Below are 24,547 nucleotides of genomic sequence, written 5' to 3' on the forward strand. Positions count from 1 at the left end.
TTATGACTCATTTTTGATCCCGATCACGTCTGCTCTCCCGTCCCAGGTTACGACCTGTTTTTCCATCCTTGACACCGCCATCGCTCGCTTTGGAACATCCTCTTCCGTGTTCGGATCACAAACTGAGTACGAGATCGACTTGATTTCCGCGCCTAGTGAATGCCGAATCGTGGGCGCAGCCCTTCCTCTTTCCTGTAATAAAACTTGTGCGAAACGTAACGCAATTGGGTCCTGTTTCCGCTCTGGTTCTGACATACTTAATTATATGGCATTGAATGGATATTTTTTACTGGTGATATTTAATCAGATTGGCTGGCAACCAGTTCAGGGTGTCCCCTGTTCCCTGCCCACTACCCGGAGATGGCTGGGATGGGCTCCAGCACCCCCGCGACCCTAATAAGGATAAGCGGTACAGCTAATGAGATGAGATAAGATATTTAATCAGAGGACACCAAACTTGGTTACAACTCTCTGTAAAAAGCATATATATATATATATATATATATATATATATATATATATATATATATATATATATATATTTATATATATATATATATATATATACTGGACTGTCTCAGAAAATTAGAATATTGTGATAAAGTTCTTTATTTTCTGTAATGCAATTAAAAAAACAAAAATGTCATACATTCTGGATTCATTACACATCAACTGAACTATTTCAAGCCTTTTATTATTTGAATATTGCTGATTTTGGCTTACAGCTGAAAAAAACTCAAAAATCCTATCTCAAAATATTAGAATACTTCCTCAGACCAAGTAAAAAAATAATTTTATAACAGCAAAACTAAATCAAACATTTGAAAATGTCCATTGATGCACTCAGTACTTGGTTGGGAATCCTTTTGCACGGATTACTGCATCAATCCGGCGTGGCATGGAGGCAATCAGCCTGTGGCATTGCTGAGGTGTTATTGATGCCCAGGATGCTTCGATAGCGGCCTTCAGCTCATTTGCATTTGCAGGTCTGGTGTCTTTCATCTTCTTCTTAACTATACCCCACAAATTCTCAATGGGGTTCAGGTCAGGGGAATTAGCAGGCCAATCAAGGACAGTGATGCCATGGTCAGTGCACCAGTTACTGGTGGTTTTGGCACTGTGGGCAGGTGCCAGATCATGCTGGAAAATGAAATCCTCATCTCCATAGAGCTTTTCAGCAGATGGAAGCATGTAGTGCTCTAAAATCTCTTGGTACACAGTTGCATTTACTCTGGACTTGATGAAACACAGTGGACCAACACCAGCAGCTGACATGGCTCCCCAAACCATTGCTGACTGTGGGAACTTCACACTGGATTTCAAGCAACTTGGATTTTGCTCCTCTCCAGCCTTTCTCCAGACTCTGGCGCCTTGACTTCCAAATGAAATGTAAAACTTGCTTTCGTCTGAAAAGAGGACTTTGGACCACTCTGCAACTGTCCAGTGCTTCTTCTCCATAGCCCAAGTCAGACGCTTCTTACGTTGTCTTGAATTCAGAAGTGGCTTGACCATGGGAATACGGCTATTGTAGCCCATTTCCCAGACACGTCTGTGAACTGTGGCTTTTGATACCTGGACTCCAGCTTCAGCCCACTGTCTTTGAAGCTCCCTCAAATTCTGGAAGCGGCTCTTCTTCACAATTTTGTTAAGGCTGCGGTCATCTCTCTTGGTTGTGCAGCGTTTCCGGCCACATTTTTCCCTTCCAACAGACTTTTTGTGGATATGCTTTGAAACTGCACTCTGTGAACAGCCTGCTCTTTGAGAAATTTCTTTTTGTGTCTTACCTTCCTGATGAAGGGTATCAATGATGGTCCTCTGGACAGCAGACAGATCAGCAGTCTTCCCCATACTTGTGATTTAGTTTACTGAACCAAGCTGAGTGTTTTTAAGGCTCAGGAAACCCTCGCAAGGTGTTTCGAGTTAATTAGATGATTCAGGTGATTAGTTGAATAGCCTACTTGTATACTTTTTCATGATATTCTAATATTTTAAGATAGGATTTTTGAGTTTTCTTAAGCTGTAAGCCAAATTCAGCAATATTCAAATAATAAAAGGCTTGAAATAGTTCAGTTTATGTGTAATGAATCCAGAATGTATGACATTTTTGTTTTTTTAATTGCATTACAGAAAATAAAGAACTTTATCACAATATTCTAATTTTCTGAGACAGTCCAGTATATATGTACCTGTCAGTTATGTCTTGAACTTTTTTCCCAGTTCCTTGTGGAGGGGTGCTCAAAGGCCGCAGAGGCACTATTCTTTCTCCTGGATACCCAGATCCATATGCTAACTATCTGAACTGTGCCTGGAAAATAACAGTTCCAGAGGGCGCTGGCATCCAAGTAAGAAAGCATGTTTTAGATTGACTGTGTACTGATTTAAGAAAACTTTCCTTTTTACTCCAGTAAATAACCTGTACCATTTTTATCTCTTCTAGATTCAAGTTGTAACCTTTGCAACGGAGCACAATTGGGATTCTTTGGATTTTTTTGATGGAATTGATGGCAATGCTCCAAGGCTTGGTAGTTACTCAGGTGAAACTAATTCAAGTGAATGTCATTTGGCATCAGGAATTGCAAGTCCGAGATCACAAATTCCTAAAAGCAGAACAAATGTGATGATGGAGCAGATGACATTTGACATTGTCTTTTATAGGTCTGTGTAAAATCGTCTAAAAACGCAGAAGAATATCCTTCCTTAAGAAGTCTGTCCCAAGAATTATGCATACCCTTGCTGTAGTTAAGAGTAATGCTTCAGCAACTCATTGCTCCTATCGTAATAGGCTTTTCCTCTCCCCAAATAATTGGCAGTTTGATTTCTTTTTAATATTGCTCCCACCTCTGTTTGTTGCTTTTGTTACCACGGCTGTGACCAACTCCTTTCTCGTATCAAGGACAAGCAGGTTTAATGGTGTTCAAACGGGTAGAACTGAAAATACCAACACAAATAAATAGTTATTTATATCTTTCTCTCCTTTTATCTTAATCTCTGTCTAACTCTATTTCTCTCTCTCTGTCTGTCTCTCGCTCTCTTTATTTCATTTTATCTACCTCTCTTTCTTTCTATTTTTCTTGTTTTCTTTTTCTTTCCCATAAAGATTACTATGACAAGATTAGAAAGCTATGATAACATTGTTGTCTGCTACCAGTGATCGAGACAATGCAGATTAGAGCCAAAATGGACAAGATGAGATCGGTCTGTAGAAAACAAAATTCCCATACAAAATTTGTATACGGCGTGCACAGTTCGGAATGGTGAGAAAAATAAAATACAGGGAGAATGTAGTAGTTGCCACGTATGGTGTAGGTAACAAAGTAATATGTGCAAGGAAAACTTGGACATTATTTTGAGTGTGGTCTTTCTTGTCAGGCACAACCATTCCTCAACTTCTCAACAGTACATCAAACAACGTCTACTTGACCTTTCAATCTGACATCAGTGTCTCAGCTGCCGGGTTCCATTTGGAATACACAGGTATGAGGAGAAACCAAATGGCTTTACTTCTCGTGTTTGTTACTTTGATTCTTGATTGGTCCAGAGACAAATAAAAGTGCAATGACTTGTCCAAGGGAAACTTTAATAATTCCTATATAAGGCTGTCACTACCTAATATACATTCTTTCAATGCAAAGTTGTGAGGTTGCAAGGAAATGGATGCACTAAGAATGGGTCGTAAAACAGCAAAGCAGAGAAAGACAGGCAGCTGGGTCCTTCCTTGCACGATCCCAAAACACGGGAAACAGACAGCTAAACCTGTTTTACAGTGCAGATCAAATTTAGAGAAGAAATAATTTTGAAACAATACCATCTTCACTGTTCCAGAGTTAAATCATATGTTGTTGTGTCTATATCTTGGTAGTAAGACACTTTTTAAGAAAACGACTGAAGGCATTTCACTAAAAAATATTTTTCAGAAAACGCACTGATCAAAGACAACAATGAGTTTGGCCTGGAATAAAGATTCTGAAGGTTACAACAGTCAGAAGACAATAAGAAGTGTACAGGCCTCTGCTGTGAATGACTGCAGCACATCTGCGGCCACAGGATAGCACTAGTCTCTCACTGGTGTGATTTTGGTGCATTCTTCTTCCAGCCTCCTCCACAGTTCAGTGATTGTGAAGGGTCCTTTGACCGTGATTTTGTCATAAAGGATTTTCAAGGGGTTCTCTACTGGGTCAAGATCAGGACTCTGGGCAAGCCAGGCCATCAATTCAATGTTTATACCTTCGAGGAAATGTTTTACCCATTCTGCTCTGTGACATGGAGAATTGTCCTGCATGAAGTCTGCAGGCTGATTGGGAAATGTATGCAAGTAATGTGCCATGTGCTGTCGAAGAAGGTTCTGATACACATTTGCATTCACTCAGCCATGTAGCTGTACACAAGGCCACACTGCTGCTGCAGAAAACACGCGTCACATCATCCCACTTCCTCCTCCACATTTCACTGACTTTTATACACAATCTTTCTCCAATGTACATACTGTTTCCCATAAGAACCAAATAAATTAAACTTGTTTCCATCACTGAAGGAAACTCTGAAACAATGACCCTCTGTTCAGACAACATGCTCCTAGGCAAAGATCAGTCTAGCTTTTTGTTTTTTTGGGGGGTCCATCAGTCCTAAGGCTCTTAAACGGTGAGACAGATCCTCACAATGTTCAGCACTCAACAGGCGGGAAATTACAGCTTCGATGTGGAAACGATTACCCGTTGACATCCTCCGCAGTGACCCGTCTTCCATGGACGATTAGCCTTCTTAGGCGATTTGAATGAGTTTGTAGTTTTGTAAAGATTCAATATTCTTGAAATCAGAGATTTGGAATAATCAACTTGTCTTGCTATGGCTGAGAGGGTCATCCCTTTTGTTTTCATCTGAACAACCTGTTGCCGGAGGCTTTCAGTCACCTTAGAATGGCCCACCATCTTGAAAATTCAGAGAAAATGGCACTTAGAATGCCAGTTAAATAGGGGTTGACAGAGAAAATTAGCACCATTAAATGGGAGGTGAAAGTGTTCTCTAATTTTGACCAGTGCATTTTGGAAAAATACAGTTTTTTTGTGGAAATGCCTAATCCATTTCATGAAAACGTGTTGTAGTAGCATGGTATGGACACAACAAAATGTAATTAAACTATTGAGCAGTGAATATGGCTTTTTTCAGCATTTTATAAGTTGGTCTCTAATTCTGACCTCCTGTGTGAATCTGAAACTCTAAAGATTGTGTTTAGTCAGTTAATTTTAATTCATTTCGCATTTTTAAGCAAATCTTTATAAATATTTTGCCCACACTGTGCTGCGACAACACTGACTGTTTTCCCTGGTACAGTCAGTGAAAATGACTTTCCCTAAGGCACAGTTCTCAAACATGGGGCCCGCGTGACAATTTTGTGAGGCCCTCGCCTTAATATGTGCATTTACTTTGATATGGATGCCTGTTCCAGAAGGGATATTGTCATCGCTGTTAAACTGAAGCTTAAATGCCAGTCCTGCACATAACTTTTGGTGGAACATCTTTAATCCGCTCGAACAAAGTTATAAATGAAAGAAGCCATGTAAAGAACAGTTGATGTGCAGAAAATCTAAAGACAAACATTCAAATCATAATTCTAATCATTCAATTTTTTGACTCACTTATTGAGTCTTTTCATTGATTCATTTTCTTATTGATTCTCAATATTTTCACTTTTAGAACTTATTTTTTATAGAAAACTATTTTTAAAGGATTTGAGAAGATCGATCTTTTTGAATATGTATTAGAAATCAAGTCTGAGACCCCTTCCCTAAGGGGACCAAATAAATCGAATCATTATCGTTATTATTGTTATTATTATTATTTCTTTATTTCTTTATTGTATTAATTATTATCGTTTTCACATACCATTAAGCATTTACTACAAAACCCATGTGCACAGGCATTACCTTCAAAACGTATTCAAAGCCGGGTTTTTAATCAGTAGTACAAAAGTTGTTGCGCCATTGGATCAGGCGTTCCCTTTAAGAAAGATATGTGTAGGCTACTACGTGCAGAAGAATGATTGCTGTCTACACTTGTGTGTTATGACTCTTTCCTAAGCAATAGGTTTGGATTGTTGCCCCGAACCACAGGCCCCCACGAATGGCCACAAAGTGGGAGACCGCTACATTGTCGGTGACATGGTTTCCTTCCAGTGTGATCAGGGTTTCTCGCTACAGGTAGGTGAAAACATTGTGTGAGCAAAGAGGTTCAATGTTCAATGTAGCTTACCACCTTAAGCATATTAATTATATCCACCTACCTTGAGTCTCAATTTCATAAAAATAGCATGAAGCACTACTCTTTCAAGGCAGCACTCATAAGCAGTGTTGGGCACATTATTGAAACAGTATTTGGAAACAGTTACTTCAATTAAAGCAGGTGTCAAGCATCAAGCTACTTTTTGTAACTAATTAGCGCAAAGGGCACCCAGGTTGATTTCTTAAATAGCAATTTAGCTAGATAGCTTGCTAAAGAGCTAAAAGGTTAACGTAATAGTTAGCTAGAAAGGTAAACAGGTACAAAACAACTAGAAGGGAGTTAGATAGATAGCGAAAAAAGTAAAAAAAAAAACAAACACATCTAAATATTTGGATATACAGCTAAAAACAAAGCTAGTTACCTAGCTGGAAAGTAGCCCAACATTTAGCTTGATAACTAGCAAAAAAGGTCTTATGTCAGCTAGATAGTACTCAAAAAATGTAAAAAGCTAACTATATAGCTTGCGAAATAGGTAAAAGAGCTTGCTAGTTAGATGGGGGTTTTTGGGGTTTTTAAGGGTTATTGTTCTATCTTCTTTATTCATTATCCATTATCCGTTATCGGTCAGTTCATAATACGCTACAAAGCCTAGGAGCCGGGACACTTACTCTCAGCCAAAAGGCCAAGCTAAGGTCCTAGCCCTAAAACCTTGCTGCGATCATTGCGAATGCACCGTTCCCGGAGGTACTGCAATACCGGGCCGATGCGTGGAGTGGACAGAGCAAGCTCTTATTCCATCTCCGAAATGCAAAAATCAAAGATCATACTACACTTGATCTTAGCCAAAAAGACCTAGCAAGGACCTAGCATCAAGGCCAAGTTAAGGACATAGCATCAAAGCCAAGTTATTCGGAGCCTCGGATTGGCTAGATGATAGAAAAGTAAAGGGGTAAAAAACTAATGGGGAGTTAAATGGCTAGCTAAAAGAGTAAAAAGCCATCTAAATAGTCAGATGGTACTTGGACAGACTGGTGGCGCCCATCCCCCTCGAAAGCTAAAAACAAATCTAGATAGCTTACTAGAAAGGAGACTAAAATTTAGCCTGATTACTACTAAAACAAAGTAAAATGCTATCTGGATAGCATGCAAAAAAAGTTAAAAGCTAGCTAATTTTCTAAATAGCTAAAAACAAGGGAAGATAGCAAGCTGCAAAACTGCACATTTTTTTTGCTCGTTCACTTTATAAAACCCATAAATTGTAATTTTCGTCTGTTGTAGAGGGATCAGAATTTTCCGCGGATCCGCGGATTTCCGCTGTTTTTGAACCCCAAAGGTCATTCCCGTAAATCGTCTAAATTCGATGAGAAAATATTTTGGGGGGGGGGGGGTGAGGTATGATACGTGACTGTTTCATCACCCCAAGTTAGCATTTAGACCATTGGTTCGCTGATAACCAATCAGCGGAGCTTTTGTTCAGAGCATTGGCTTTCTCAAACATGGCGCTCCTTCCGGTCTTTTCAAACGGTGAAATGAGTGTTTGAAAAAGTAAATATGAAAATACTAAGAAAAGAAGACGAGGCTTTTGTCCCCGAGATTGATAAAGGAATCGAGAATAAATTTAAGTGGTCATGGCTGGAGAAGACTGTCACAGTAAACGTTAAAATCGGCGCAAAGATCGAGGAAGTTACAGAAACTTTGAGCCAGTTCATCGCAAAGTGTGATGTTCCAGGGAAAGCAAAGTGTCTACTGGACTGTCTCAGAAAATTAGAATATTGTGATAAAGTTCTTTATTTTCTGTAATGCAATTAAAAAAACAAAAATGTCATACATTCTGGATTCATTACACATCAACTGAACTATTTCAAGCCTTTTATTATTTGAATATTGCTGATTTTGGCTTACAGCTGAAAAAAACTCAAAAATCCTATCTCAAAATATTAGAATACTTCCTCAGACCAAGTAAAAAAATAATTTTATAACAGCAAAACTAAATCAAACATTTGAAAATGTCCAATGATGCACTCAGTACTTGGTTGGGAATCCTTTTGCACGGATTACTGCATCAATCCGGCGTGGCATGGAGGCAATAAGCCTGTGGCATTGCTGAGGTGTTATTGATGCCCAGGATGCTTCGATAGCGGCCTTCAGCTCATTTGCATTTGTAGGTCTGGTGTCTTTCATCTTCTTCTTAACTATACCCCACAAATTCTCGATGGGGTTCAGGTCAGGGGAATTAGCAGGCCAATCAAGGACAGTGATGCCATGGTCAGTGCACCAGTTACTGGTGGTTTTGGCACTGTGGGCAGGTGCCAGATCATGCTGGAAAATGAAATCCTCATCTCCATAGAGCTTTTCAGCAGATGGAAGCATGTAGTGCTCTAAAATCTCTTGGTACACAGTTGCATTTACTCTGGACTTGATGAAACACAGTGGACCAACACCAGCAGCTGACATGGCTCCCCAAACCATTGCTGACTGTGGGAACTTGACACTGGATTTCAAGCTCCTCTCCAGCCTTTCTCCAGACTCTGGCGCCTTGACTTCCAAATGAAATGCAAAACTTGATTTCGTCTGAAAAGAGGACTTTGGACCACTCTGCAACTGTCCAGTGCTTCTTCTCCATAGCCCAAGTCAGACGCTTCTTCCGTTGTCTTGAGTTTAGAAGTGGCTTGACCATGGGAATACGGCTATTGTAGCCCATTTCCCGGACACGTCTTTGAACTGTGGCTTTTGATACCTGGACTCCAGCTTCAGCCCACTGTCTTTGAAGCTCCCCCAAATTCTGGAAGCGGCTCTTCTTCACAATTTTGTTAAGGCTGCGGTCATCTCTCTTGGTTGTGCAGCGTTTCCGGCCACATTTTTCCCTTCCAACAGACTTTTTGTGGATATGCTTTGAAACTGCACTCTGTGAACAGCCTGCTCTTTGAGAAATTTCTTTTTGTGTCTTACCCTCCTGATGGAGGGTATCAATGATGGTCCTCTGGACAGCAGACAGATCAGCAGTCTTCCCCATACTTGTGATTTAGTTTACTGAACCAAGCTGAGTGTTTTTAAGGCTCAGGAAACCCTCGCAAGGTGTTTCGAGTTAATTAGATGATTCAGGTGATTAGTTGAATAGCCTACTTGTATACTTTTTCATGATATTCTAATATTTTGAGATAGGATTTTTGAGTTTTCTTAAGCTGTAAGCCAAATTCAGCAATATTCAAATAATAAAAGGCTTGAAATAGTTCAGTTGATGTGTAATGAATCCCGAATGTATGACATTTTTGTTTTTTTAATTGCATTACAGAAAATAAAGAACTTTATCACAATATTCTAATTTTCTGAGACAGTCCAGTATACTGTGTCGATCTGATCAATTATGGTACGCGAGGTTGTGTGGCACTGATCGATCATGCTAAAATGAACAAGCACAAAGCAAAAATAGCTTGCCGGCGATCAAATTATGCACTCGGATCCGCATTTAAAATCGGCAGCCATGGAAGCATGTAGTGCTCTAAAATCTCTTGGTACGCCCCCCTGAGCCCCCCACCGGGCTCCGCCCTGGACCCTGGCTCTTTCAGCTGAAAATGAAAATCTCCATTCTGATCCCTGGTTGTATTTCCTGTAAAATAAATCAATAAACTTATCATGTTATTACTATGATGTTACTTTGTTAGTACCAGGTCCATCATCAAAAATTGGGTAAAATAGACTCAACCAACACATAAATCATTTGACAACAAAATCACATTGACCCAGCACTGGTAAGCTATTTTCCGAACAGCTCCATGGGCACCTCAACTGTCCTTAGGGGGCGCCCTGGGCACCATGTTGGAGACCACTGATTTAAAGGGTAAAACAGTAAAAAAAGAAACTATATATTTACAGATTACCGTATATACTCACATTGAAACCAACCCACTAAAACTGCTCTAAAATAGCCACATATTTCTCGGCTTGTGCAATCTTGAGAGCTTACCACTTGGCTGAAACATTCCATATCCATTTTGTCTCTGGGCTTCAAATCACTCAAATATGTCCAATGTTTTTCCTTTTTTTCTCCAGCCAAGGCGTATTGCAAAAATACCAAATAAAAAGTCCAAAATTTAGCACACTTTTACCGTAAATTCTGTGCTCACGTTTGCTCTATTACGTTTTTGTTCCTGTAATAGCCACACCTCCTCCCTACGTACTGCCTACCATTCGCTCCTGGTTACACACAACCAAATTAACTTATATAAACTTAGCCCTTGATATAGTGTTGTATTTTATAGTTGTAAATACTGCTTAGATGCAAAATCTGACTTGCCTTTGCGTGAACTAGTCTTTTTATTTTAATCAAGCCAATCAATAGTCCTTACTAAACCCATTATACAAACTGCAATGGCAATCTTTTTACTGTCGGAAGCATAGTGCACATTCACTCAAAGGGGAGTCGGATTTTGCAGGTGATCACAGCCAATGTTTTTTTTGTCCCCACAAATATTAAGTAATCACTTCGATAAAAAAAGATAGATCTTTATGGTGCGCAAGAGGATTTCTTCTTCCAAGGTGTTCGGGACAAAATATAATTGAGAAGTACTGGCTTAACCTCATGCACATAACTTTATTATTAAACTATCACATTAACAGAAGACAGTAAACACAGTGTAGTTGAGTTTCCCTGTGTCATTTAGAAAAAAAGCAGCAGTAGTGATTTTTTTTATTGTGAACAAATAGCAAGGTTGGCAGTTACGTCAAGGTTAACTCGCTGTCACATTTTTGAGTTTCTGCTGTGTGAATCTTCAAATCCGGTCATTTTTGGAAAACAAACATTTTACCTAGACACTACAAAAGGTGTCCTCTATAACTCAAATAGATTTTTGTCTGCTTTGGGTTTGAATTTATACAATAAAGCTGTATGTCAGGTCAAGTCATGTTTAATTTTCTTGCCCTTGATCAAAAGAAGTCTCAAAGGGCTGTACAGACTACAGACCATTATTACACTATCTCCTGATCTAAACCATAAAGGGCAAGGAAAACTCAAAAGGCATGAAACTTGGGTCATTGATTAGCTATAGAATTTAAGTGTGTTTTGAGGCAAAATTTAAACAGTTCCACTGAGGTTGCAGATCGAATCTCAGGAGGCAGAGCATTCCACAGCACCGGGGCCCGAATGAGAACGCTCTCGAACCTGTGGATTTCTTCTTGGCTCTTGGGATCACTAGTAGACCAGCATTTTCCGAGCGAAAGTTCCAAGCAGAAACATAGGGGGAAATAAAATCTCATTTAAATGAGGGGGCAAGTCTATGCATACTATTGTTTAATATCAACAGAACCTTATAATCACATCTTAAACTGACAGGGAGCCAGTGAAGGTCAACCAAAATCGGGGTAATGTGATCAAACTTTCTTGTCTTAGTTAAAAGCCTTGCTAAAGCATTTGTTTACTAATTTTGTATGTCTTCTCACACAGGGAAATGCATATATCACATGCATGCCAGGTCCTGTCAGAAGGTGGAACTACCCTGTACCGCTATGTTTAGGTAATGCATTATTTTGTATTGTTTAAATCATCAAAATCCTTCCTTAGTATTTCTTATCCATATTTCAAAGAAAAGAACACCACCAAAGAGAACTTTTAATGGAGTTAGGGTAGTAGTGTTGGGGTCTGACACAACTCCTACCGTAACGGTGTTTGAACTGAGCACATGTGTGTCCAATTAACACATACTTGTGTCCAGTTCGAACACCGGTTGGGGTGCTGTGGTTGTAGGAGGTGTGTCAGAACCCAAACAAGTCGTAACATCACAATCCATTCATACTATCCAATGTTTAGGCTCTGCGTGCAGAGCCTAGAGCAGGGGTCGGGAACCTTTTTGACTCAAAGAGGCATAAAAGCAAAATATATTAATTTTATTTTGGGAAAGAGCCATATATTATGAGACAAATTTACTATAATGCTAAACACGCGCCCCAGACAAAAACTTAGTCTTCAGCACATTTATTTTTGATGATTTGATAAAAATTATGAAAAGGGGTTTTTGGGGTTTTTAAGGGTTATTGATCTATCTTCGTTATTCATTATCCATTATCCGTTATCGGTCAGTTCATAATACGCTACAAAGCCTAGGAGCCGGGACACTTACTCTCAGCCAAAAGGCCAAGCTAAGGTCCTAGCCCTAAAGCCTTGCTGCGATCATTGCGAATGCACCGTTCTAGCATTTTTTCATGCCATCTCAATTTCTCATAATTATGAAAAGAGAATAATGCCAGAGCCCGTGTCCCAAAATCAACAAACACACCACTTTAAACTTGTGTCTTTCTTGCAATTACTCAAGATCGGTTAAACTCACTTTGACCCTTTTTTTTCATACATATTGGTTTCAAAACCAGATGTAAGCAGTTATTTTGTAAAAACGTCACAACATTCTGCAAAAAGGGAGCCTGATGTGCTTATCTATGGTGCAGACGGCGTAGGGCGAGAGATGGGAGGGAGTGCTTGCACTTTTTGCATAGCTCCACCCATCCCTCCCACTCACCCAATCAAAAAACTTTAAGTTCTCTTCCGGTGTTTTGGCGTATTTACAGTGTGTTCTGTGGATTCATCATAAGGTATCTGAACACTGAAGACGGATAATATAGTGAGGTTTTATATAACGGATTCTTTAGCGATGTACAGCCAGAACGAGTTTTTTTTTTTTTTTCGTGTGACACCTTGACTGTAAATTGTAGTGACAAACGTGCCCTATATATTCTGCCAAGCACTGCTTCGAAATCAGCTTTGGTATGGCTTTGTGTGTACCTGAACAGGATTAGTAGCTTACGTTTTGGACGAGATGGAGAAAATTAGCATGCAATCAAATTTGTCTCCGAGCCACAGGTACTCATAGAAAGAGCCATATATGGCTCGCGAGCCATAGGTTCCCGACCCCTGGCCTAGAGGCTAAGGATTATGAGTTATCTTCTCTTCTATCTTGTAGTATTCTCTGCTGTTGGCGCCACTATTCCGCAGGGATGTCCCAATTATAATTGATTTGGATCTGAATTCAAGTCTTTAATTTGAAGTATATGCTAATATTGTATCCAAAACAGATACCTCGGCTATGCATAAGGTTATCTTAATGCAGACGGTATAAATTATTCAGATTCAGATTCAGATTCAGATTCAGATCTACTTTATTGTCATTCTAGTACACGTGTATACAGAACGAAATGTCGATGGATCTGACTCCCACAGTTTCCCTCAGTGTCCTTCAGTGTACAGATATAAATAAAGCTGTATTGTGTTATTTACCATAGTGCCGATAGTGCAAGAAGAGACGCTAACCAGATGTGCAAGATGGGCAGTCAGGTTAAGAGGTCAGGTACACAGTACCATTATATTGTAAACAATAACACTGTAAGTAATAACACTGTAAGTAACAATAGTGCAGAGATCAAATGTGCAAGGAGTGGCAAGCTATAAAAAAACTGCCACTAGTGCAAAAGTCAAATTAGCAGCCGTTTAGATTTAAGTTAACTATATGTTAGATTGACCATTTAACAGTCTAATGGCCAGGGGGACTAGACTATTGCGGAGCCTGGTGGTCCTGCACCGCACACTGCAGTACCTCTTCCCAGAGGCTAGCAGAGTGAATAGTCCATGATGGGGGTGAGAGGGGTCCCCGGTAATGTTCTTAGCATGGGATAAGCAGCGCTTCTGGCCAATGTCCTGAATGGAGGGAAGTGTAGTCCCGATTATTTTCTCCGCTGTCCTCGTTACCCTCCTCACACTACCCCAGTCGGTAGCGCTGCAGCCTCCACACCACACAGAGATACAGCTGGTCAGGATACTCTCTATGGTGCCCCTGTAGAATGTGATGAGGGATGGTGGGGGCAGGTGGGCTCTCCTCATCCTCCGCAGGAAGTACAGGCGCTGCTGTGCCCTCTTAACCAGTGATGCAGTGTTCACGGACCAGGTGAGTTTGTTTGTGATGTGCACCCCTAGGAACTTGATACTGCTGACAACCTCCACAGCCTTGTTGTTGATGCAATTATATTTATACTGTATTAATAATGTTTTATATTTCTGATGTAAGTGATTGTAAATGTTGACAGTGAAGTGAGTTATACAAATTGATTTTGTCACACTTGAAAATTAACCCACAGTTCCATATTATATACCTTTTCAAGTACTGAACTAAAAAAGTGACATAAAAACCACCGAAAATGACTTCTTGATTAAATTGTTTGTTTTTTATGTAATAAAACTCAATTACTTTTTAGAATATGAAATGATTAGATCGAAATGTAATTTACGAATACAGGAAAACTACCCAGCAGTTTTACATAAGGTTGAGTTGAGCCCAGTACAATTGATACGCAAGCTCAATGACTTCATTAAAAATATTTTTATAGAGGTGACTGAAGATTCGGTGGAATCGTGGAACTACCCATTTAGGGGTTTGCACATAAATTAACCTTTTCTGTCTTGGGAAAATACAAACTATTTACTCATTTTTCAATAAAGTTTTTTATGTGATTGTAATCACTCCTAAATATCAGGGTTTACGTAAGAGTTAGGATATTCCCACGTAGGGGCATAACAAGTGCAGCGATGTCAAAGGAAATATAGGAGATTGATACATAAGGTTGATAACACGAGCATCACTTTGAAAATAACACTTTGGATAGGCCCAAGGTTTATCAGGTGAATACTTTATATACTATGTATACTGCCTTTTTTAAAGACATGACATGTTCTCTCTTCTTGGTTCTCCCCCCTCAGCTCAATGTGGTGGCTCCATGTCAGATTTCACCGGTGTCATCCTCAGCCCAGGCTTTCCAGGGAATTACCAGAGCAGCCTGGAGTGCAGCTGGAGAGTTCAGCTCCCTATTGGTTATGGTCTGTTGCAGTGTCCGCATCTGCCCATCTGCAACTATTCTCCTCTATCTATATTTCTTTTGTTAAGGTTTAGAGCAGGGGTGTCAAACTCATTTTAACTTGGGGGTGACATGAAAGAACAACCATTCCCTCGGTGGCCGGACTAGTAGATTAGAGGGAAAGATAAATAAATAAGAGAAAGAGAGGGAGAGAAAAAAGAGAGAGGGTGGGACAAAGAATAGGAGAAAGAGAGAGAAGAGAGAGAGAACATGAGAAACAAAAGAGATAAAAAGAGAAATAGTGAGAGAGGGGAAAGAGAAAGAAATTTAAAGAGAAATAGAAAGAGAGAAAGAGTGAAGGAGAGGAGAGAAAGAGAGAAGGGAAGAAAGAGAGAAGCAAGAGAAAGAGAAAAGCTAGAAAAAGAAAAAAGGAAGAGAAAGCAAAATAAGGTAAAAAGACACAGAGAGAGAAAGAGACCAAGAGGAACAAAGAAAGAGAAAAAGAGAGACAGAGAGAGTAAAATAGAGGGATAAAGAGAAAGAGAGTGAAAAAGAGATACAGAGAGAGAGAGAAAGAGAGCGTGAAAGGGAGAGGGAGAGAAATACAACTACAGCATCTTTGTGAGAGGAACCTGGCTATGGCAACATCGAGTGGACATAGTAAACCTGCAGCTTGTTTTTCTCTTGCGCTTCCCTCAGAGTTGTCTCGCTGGCCAGATTCAAACCCTTTGCGGGCCTGATCCGGCCTGTTTGATACGCCGGTTTAGAGGGTGATGGACCCATGTGCTCAAAACAAGGGATTGTATTTAATAACAAACCATTACCACTGTAGCAAACAAAGAAATGGGCACAAAGCAACTAACAAACTGTCCAAACAAGAAACTATAAAACAAAAAACAAATTGCCCTGTAATATTAAATTTTTGGAGAAGTATCCAGAGAGAAATAAAATTAATTACTGGCTGGGAGTTGCGGTTGGACCCAAAGGCTTACATAATAGGAATTTTGCCAGAAGAATTACTATCTGGTCAACAGAAATATATACTAAGGGTAATGCTTCTGGTAGCAAAGAAAATGATCACAGTGTCCTGGCTGAAACCACAACCTCCTGACATAAAACAATGGAGAGACAAATTAAAGCAAATGTACATTATGGAAAAAATCACTGCAAGACTTCAACTGAAACTTGACCAATTCGAGAAAAGATGGAAGCCTATCACACAAATTTTACTTGATGTCTAAACACCTCCCCCTATTTATTATGTTGTTTTTTTTTGGTTTGTTTTTTTGGGTGTATATTTTTATTTATTATTTTTTTATATATTTCTTTTTGTATGGATGTATTGTATGAACATTTATTCTTCTTTTCTATTAATAGTATTTTTTCTTCTTTATTTTTCCTTCTGTTATTTATGAGTGTGTCAAGTGTATATATTTTGTGTTGATGTAAGATGGTGGAATCAAACCTCTGTCAAAATTGGTGTGAGAAATAAAAAGTTAAAAAAAAAAAAAAAAAAAAAAAAACTCGCCAAAGGCAAAACTAGAAACAACAAATGAAACTGGAAATGGAAACTGCAATGAGCACAGTAACAAAGAAACAAACAAACCTGGCATGTTGGTGAAATGAAATAACACAAGGAAGATGACAGAAGAACTCAAAATGCTGATCAAAAATGTTGTATGTCAGATCCGAACATTTTCCTTTTTATTGTGTTAGAAAATAGTTGCTGTCCTGATGTAAGTTTTTCAAACGATCACATAATTGTTTGCTATGAAATAGAACCACTACATGTCCTTCAGGGTAACTTTTATAAAACCTGAAATCTAGAACATCTGAGATGAAGTGAGATTGAATGCCCCATTCATTCTCGGCTCTTAGTAGTCCTTTCTCATTTTAGAAATAGGCATCGGTTTGAAAAAAAAAAAAACAATAGGGTCTTGGGATTCTATTTCTTATCAATACCATACCTGTCAACCTGTACGTTTTTGCCGTACAAAGTACGTTTATTATGCATTTGAAGACGTGTATGACGTACAAGAAAATCTGAACGGAAAAAGGCAAATTTGTCAATTATGGGTACCATCCGGTATACGCCGACTATCACGAAACTGCAAATCAATCAAGTCAAACGAGTTCGCCGCGATGGCCTCGATCTCGGTATCGTTTTTTTTGTTGCGAACGAAGCGAGCGGTTTGATGTAGTGAAAGGAAGTCCGTTTCTTTTTAGAGAACCGGCTTTTCAGCGCAACTCATTAAAGAGAGCTGGCATGTATTTGTTCCTTCTACAGTGAACGTCCAAGCTACTGAATTTTTAAACCTTTTTTTATAATAAACCTCATTCATGTCGAGCAACTCAGGATCTCACAACAAAATGTTAATTAACAATATATATGCTATAACGAAACACATGTACAATATAACATGTTAAACTACATAATTAACACATTTGAAAAAAATGGTGTAAGATTATTTTTTATTTTGTAAGGGAAAATACGACAGTTTGTAAGGGCATGGAGCCCTGGAGCTTGACAGGTATGCAATACGTTTCTTTGGTAGAACATTGACAAGACCTGGAGAAAGGTGTAAAATAATGCCAGTTGCTAGTATATCTCCAGAGTTTTTTGTCTTGCTAACGCTGATCTTTTTTTCTTTTCCAGGTATCCATCTGCAGTTTTTGAACTTCTCCACAGAGCCAGTTCATGACTATCTTGAAGTGCGCAGTGGCAGTTTGGAGACTGGAACCGTGGTTGATCGGTTCAGTGGTTCACTTGTGCCTAACTCTCTGTTCAGCACTACCCATGAAACTACGCTCTTCTTCCATAGTGACTATTCTCAAAACAAGCCTGGCTTTAACATTGTCTATCAAGGTAAGGTCAAGTGTCTATCAAGGTCATGTAGGTAAATGTATGTCAAAGGCAAAGGTTATTTAATTGTTAAAAATATGTTCAATCTGTTGACAACGCTCATTCAGCATATTAAACATTTGCCTGAACGAATATTAAAGAAAAAAAAACTTAATGGTTATATAAATTACTATGGGGGCCCTTTTTTTTACAAGTGCTATTTAAAATATCGTTACCAATATACGGTGTATAAAAATCTAATTAAATCAGAGTAGTCCTCCAAAACCACCCATAAAGTGGCAGCAACTTTCCACAATGGATTGTCTCACAGGTGTAATGTGTGGTGACGGTCCAATTACAGGCAAGATATGACACAGATGGAGCATAAGTATTTTGTAGAGCATTTTTGGTTATCTGTAACCAATAAACATTAAAAAATAAATATTTGAATCTTTTAAACATTACTTTATTAGTTTTGATTATCAAAGGGGCAATGAATTGGGATACTGGGGAAAATGGAAAAGCACAACACTCAAATGCCTTTTTAGTATATATTAATAACAGTTCACATATCCAGTTTATTTTGTCATAAAATTTGTTTATGTTCACTTGCAGTGAAATGAAATGAAATGATCTGCATTTATATAGCGCTTTTCAAGTCAATAACTTCCCAAAGCGCTTTACAATGTGCTCCACATTTCCCAATAGCGGCCTTAGCAATGTAAGGCGCTAACCTGTTTATTGGGGGTATTAGGGGTTCAGTGTCTTACCCAAGGACACTTCGACATGTAACACGGACGAGCCGGGATTCGAACTGGGATCCCTTGATCCAAAGACGAGCGCTCCACCTCCTGAGCTACTGCCGCCCCAGCCTGTAATTAATTATAATCCTGAAAGATCCAATTCCTTTTTTATCTTTTTAAACTGTTAATACATTGTAATACATATATTTATGGTAAATATTGCCAGATTTTGAAAGTTTGGGTTGTTCTGAAAAAAATGGCCAAAGGTCTGTCTATCCATCTATCTATCTATCTATCTACCTTGGTCATATCCCTCAAGAGGGGTGACCGACACTCATAATATGATTTCTGACTCTTTCATGACCAAAGTAACGAAAATATTTCAAGTGGCCTGTATGATACTTGGTCAATAAAGGGATGAATCATTTTTTGGCCTCAAGTAGATAAAATTTCCTGGTGGTTGCAAAAACTATGTCACAAAAGCTTTAACAATTTTGATAATATCTGAGATTGAATATCATGACTATGGGAAAAGAATGTGGCCATTACAGTCGTTTTAAAAGTTTAATGGGTAAATTTAAGTAAACCGACCCAAACTACTCCAAGCTAAACGATATTTCCTACAACTTATAAACATCCAAGCCTGAATACATTTACAATGTGTGTTAACAGTCATGGCTTTAAGACAAATTGTTAACCTTGTGCGAAAATGGCTAAAAACTGTTCAAGGTTTTCCCAATTTTAAAAAGATGCAAAATGTGAGGTAATAATACATGTTTTTTGCAAAAAAATCTATATGTATTTATAGATCTTTTATTTCACATTCCCAAAATTTCTGAGATAATGCATTTTAAAGACAGCTTGTCTTCATTTTCCTGAGCTGTGATGTCATGTGAGGAACACCAGCACCCTAGCAAGCCATTCACCGTAATGGTTAATGTCTTGATTAGTCAATGAGGTTCAAAGTGTTTTAAGCGACGTTTTGGTAGTTTTTGTGGAGGATGCCTTACCTTTGTGTCGCAGGTGGGTGCTAGCAATAAAAACAAACGGAGAGCAGCTGCAGGCTCGACAGCAAAACTTGAGGCTAGCCAACCAAAAACACGCAATCGGCAGCCAGGCTAACCGGGAACCGACAACAAAAAATGGTTATGGCGACAAATATGAACCTGGGCTGGGACAAACTAATGGACACAGCAGGCTATAACACAGAAATTATCAGAAGACTAGATACAACACACCCCTTTTAGCGGAATGCCTACTGCGAGCCTAAGCTAGTCGGGTCAAATTATCAGACTTCCATTACACGTGGATCGAGCCAAAATATTTCCAAAAAAAAATGCTGGCTCATTTTGCTGCCTATGGATGCACTCAACGTCGTACTATAGAGTCCCTGACGGTAAAATAACCTTTCATGGGTAAACATCGCTGTTCACTACAAATGCCGTCTGCCTGTTTTGGAGCTGGTTTACATGGTGCGTTAACGGGATTCACCATGTTCAAAGTGATGTGTTTGTTAAATGATGCAACAGCTTTTAAGGAAATTAGCTATATGGGTCAATTTTGAGATTTCTCGAGTCGGTGTGTATAATATTTTGTAACATATCTGTATAATTGTGCAGAGGAACACTACATGTTCTGTACCTAATTGAAAAAAATGGTATTTCAGAGTACCTTTAAAGGCCTTTTTGATACAAGTGACATTCTTAAATACCTTTTAGTAACAGCGTTTTAACATGCCAACTTTGGACATATCAATTGCATTAGTCACATTTAGAAATGATTAGTGCAAACTGCATCCAGCTTGTCACTTTTGTTTGTCTTAAATATTACAAATGGAAATTTGAATCCTAAATACCTAAATGCCCTTTACCTGTCTCCATGGGGAGCAGAGCTTTCAGCTGCTATGCCCCCCAGCTCTGGAACTCATTACCACCTGACCTGTGAAATTCTGCTACCCGGTCCATCTTTAAATACAGACTCAGAACCCATCTCACCCGACTTGCTTAACCATAATAATTTGCCTTCTTTTTCAACTGTACTCTGTTTTTAATTTTGTATTCATTTTTTATCTTATTTCAGTTTTATATTCTGTGTACAGCAAACGTGGGTGTCCTGAAAGGCGCTTTGGAAAAGAGTTATTATTATGATGATGACAATGATTTATTATTATTATTATTATCATTATCATTATTATTATATAATGAAAAATTATAATAAATCAAATTTGACCCCACTAAAGTTATGATGACAGTGCTTTATGTCCTTATCACTGACAATAAGATTTTATCATTGGTACAGGTGCTGTGGATTGTGCAATCTTTTTTCTCTTTTTTTTTCTTGTTCTATAATTGTATAAATTCTTTCATTTGTCATCTTCTTAAACAGCCTACGAGCTACAAAGATGCCCCGATCCCCGACCATTCCTCAATGGTGTAGTGATCGGACACGACTACAGCGTGGGAATGACCATTACTTTTGAGTGCCTCCCGGGTTACACCCTGCTTGGAAAGTCTTCACTCACTTGTCTCCATGGAATTAGCAGAAACTGGAATTACCCTGTACCTCACTGTGAAGGTGACTGGCAAGGCTCTTTTTGTCATCATTGCCAACTGCTTATCGTTCAGATTTTTGGTGCACATTAAGACATCTTATTTTACCAGCCACATAGTGCATATTTGTTGCTCTATAAAGCTTATCCAGCCCCTTCAAATCGGCTCCTATTTACTAGCTTGATTTCACATGTTACAGACAAGGATCAATTCAGGATGAGGAAGTTCAAATCATCTGCAAAGTTTCAGATCATAATTAAACATGTCTCTGATTTACAATATAGGCTTTTTGTAGACAACCACAGATTTCAATGCATATATTTTTCATGGACAAATTTACACTTAGGTTGACAAAAAGTCTTCATTAAACCCCTAAACCTCCCAACGGCCCACCAGCTGGCCGCCCGACTGTTAAGTATCAAATCTCCATTGTTACATTTTAAAATGTACTCAACAAACATCAGTCTGAACCAAGGTACGTGAAACTGTAAAGCTGGTATAACTCACCCAAAGAGTTCTGGAGTATTCCCCCAATGAAAAGATTCTTCGCGAACATAGTCTCGTTACATTCATTAAAGATCCAGATAATCCAATGGTGTAAAGTATATAGTCCAAAACACACAATAATGCCAACAGGTAAAAAAAAAGAATCTGCCTGAAAGCATTCCTGCATCGTTTGACCATGCTTGTTGTAATCTGTCTTTTACGCCTCATAATTTCCTTTTTAAAGTATTCTAACTCACAACGTTATTTCCAATAGAGCCATTAGCTCCTGACCTTTCAATTAACACCGCTTTCGACCAATTGGAGGCTATTTTTCACGGTCCACAGCCGGCAATAGCCTATGAGGTCTTGTATTGAAAAAAAAAACACACACATACCTTTGGCTCTAATTATCATCAGCCAGAAGTGACTAATTCAAATGATGATTGAGTTAGCCAAAGTAAACATACATTTATGCCAAAAACAAACTTGCGTAAATATAAACCGGGATCCAATTTTTTGAGCATAATCAGTGATTGACTTCTGGAAAGAGAAGTCTGATATTTAGAACTCTTTCACAAAATCTTCAACTTGGCCAAAGCAAAATATATGATAGTAGAATTAAAACAAGTCCACATTTTTCTGTTGTGTTTCCATACATACATATCTTTCTTTCAGTACTGTTCTTTCTTTAATTGTCTTCCATATTAAACCTAATTATTACTCAACACCTATAGAGCCCTGACCTTGTTGGTAACCAAGTGTGACGTAACCAAGCTGCTGCACATGCATTGTTGAAGCAGAATTGCAGAAATTCACGTCATTGTTAGCAGACAATTTTATTTCAAATTTACTAAGGTTTATTGTCACTTTATAAGGGGGATTGCAACCATCAATAAGGGGAGCAATTGGCTGAGGTTGACAGGTATGCCTTCAGAGTAAAGTTTATCTGCAAGGCATCTTTTTTTGCTTTGCCATTTAAGCCCTGCAAAAATGAGTAGACTAAATGAAATGCATGTTTGTCTTTTAGAGTATAGAAGGTTCGCAAGTTGTACAGTAGTTCGTATTTCGTATATCATCTCAAGTTCAATTACAGACATTCCACAAAACAGAATTAAAACAGCGCTTGTTGTGCTCATTTTGAGGGCCGAAACTAATGATTATTTTATTTATAATCGGTTGATTATCATTTTAATTAATCGATGAACCATATTTCTTACAGACATTTTGAGTTTTTGCATCTTTACTCAAGTATGGGAGAAAAATAGTGCTAATAACCCTAAAAATATTCGATATTATATAATACCTATAGCCTAACATTATAGAGTATGGAGTATAAAACAGCAGCACGGCAGCGCAGTGGATAATGCGTGTGCGGCACAGTTCTGAGGTCATGAGATCGAACCTTACTGTGTGGAGTTTTCATGTTCTCCCCGTGTTTGCCTGGGTTTCTTCCGGGCACTCCGGTTTCCTCCAACATTTCAGGTTAATTGGTCGGTCCAAATTGTCCCTAGGTGTGTATGAGCAAGTGAGTTGTCTGTCTCAGTGTGCCCTGCGACTGGCTGGCAACCAGTTCAGGGTGTCCCCTGCCCACTGCCCGAAGATAACTGGGATAGGCTCCAGCACCCCCGCGACCCTACTGAGGATAAGCGGTGCAGATAATGAATGAATGAATTAATTAATAATATAAAACAATTAAAAAATCAATGTGTTTGTCAATAAACAAAAATACATACAAATATATACTATGCACAGGCAAATATGTTAGACCACCTTGTCCAAAGATCATAGTATATTTGGACGCATCATACAAAACAAATAAAAATGCAATACATTTCATTTTATGGGTAACAAAAAAATAGATGTAAACCCACTTTCTAAAATATGGTCAAAAAATTTGTTTTTGGGGGGGGTTAAATCTTTGCATATGATAAAATTTCCTAATATGAAAATGATAGATAACATGATTAAGAATCCACCAATTGTATAGAGTTAAATATGTCATTAGTGTTATTTTTCTTTTTACTTTATTTTATTTTCTGATGTTTTTCTTTGTACTTCTGCAGCACTTTCTGTTGCCTTGTTAACTTTGTTTCATGATGAAACAATCAAACACTACAACGTTGAAACATTCATGCCGATTTTGTTTGTAAATATACAATGTCCAATGAAAAAAATTAAAAATGTAGGATAACTTTCTTATAAAAACAAAAGGTCTTGGCGCCCTCTGTCAGACCAAAGTGGGTCTACAACTCTCAGCGCCACAACGGAATTGTGTGTACTCTAATTTGCATTGATTTAACGTACTTAATGGCTCATAAATCAGTGCTCTCAGTAGCTGCCAGCGATTTTAATAATCGATTGTATCGATTAGTTCTTGTGGCCCTACTCGTTTCCCTTCTTGTAGTCTAACGACCTCTTGGGTGGTTTGTTTTAGCTGCTTTGCTTGCGGTTTGACTCTAACCAAGATACAATTTTTTGTTCTTCTAGCTCTTTGTGGTGGCAATGTAACATGGATGAATGGCACCATTTATTCTCCAGCACATCCAGCAGAATACCCCCACTTTCAAGATTGCATGTGGACTGTCAGAGTTCCTCCTGGTTATGGCATCTACATCAATTTTTCCATCATTAATACTGAACCTATCTATGACTACATAACTGTGTGGTATGTACTCTCACTTCTTCCAAAAGGTTCTTGTGTCTTCTCTGTCTCTCATATTTTGGGTTGGGTAGAAAAATTATGGTAGAATCGTTGATTCGACCTGTTGATATATTTTGATGAGAAACAAACTTTACCAACCCTTTGGTGTAACAAACACATTTGTGGCACAACCAAATCTGCTTCAATAAATCCCAGCCCTAGTGCCTTGTTTGTAGCCATG

General features: G+C 38.6%; 1 protein-coding gene and 1 pseudogene across 1 annotated transcript in view; one reads left to right on the top strand and one right to left on the bottom strand.

The window, feature by feature from the left end:
- Nucleotides 1-24,547, top strand: part of LOC148371529 (CUB and sushi domain-containing protein 3-like) — a 290,824-nt gene that overhangs the window by 192,396 nt on the left and 73,881 nt on the right. Inside the window, exons 35-43 of the mRNA XM_088326066.1 lie at nt 2,218-2,342; nt 2,438-2,534; nt 3,370-3,474; nt 6,076-6,194; nt 11,657-11,726; nt 14,951-15,067; nt 17,702-17,911; nt 21,016-21,204; nt 24,153-24,330. Of these exons, the coding sequence (XP_088182192.1) occupies nt 2,218-2,342; nt 2,438-2,534; nt 3,370-3,474; nt 6,076-6,194; nt 11,657-11,726; nt 14,951-15,067; nt 17,702-17,911; nt 21,016-21,204; nt 24,153-24,330 (1,210 nt within the window). The remainder of the gene's footprint in view (nt 1-2,217; nt 2,343-2,437; nt 2,535-3,369; nt 3,475-6,075; nt 6,195-11,656; nt 11,727-14,950; nt 15,068-17,701; nt 17,912-21,015; nt 21,205-24,152; nt 24,331-24,547) is intronic.
- LOC148371531 (U2 spliceosomal RNA) lies at nt 6,939-7,079 on the bottom strand (annotated as a pseudogene).

This window comes from Urocampus carinirostris, chromosome 2, assembly GCF_059441175.1.
Source record: "Urocampus carinirostris isolate Australia breed hairy pipefish chromosome 2, RoL_Ucar_1.0, whole genome shotgun sequence".
NCBI classification, from domain to species: Eukaryota; Metazoa; Chordata; class Actinopteri; order Syngnathiformes; family Syngnathidae; genus Urocampus; species Urocampus carinirostris.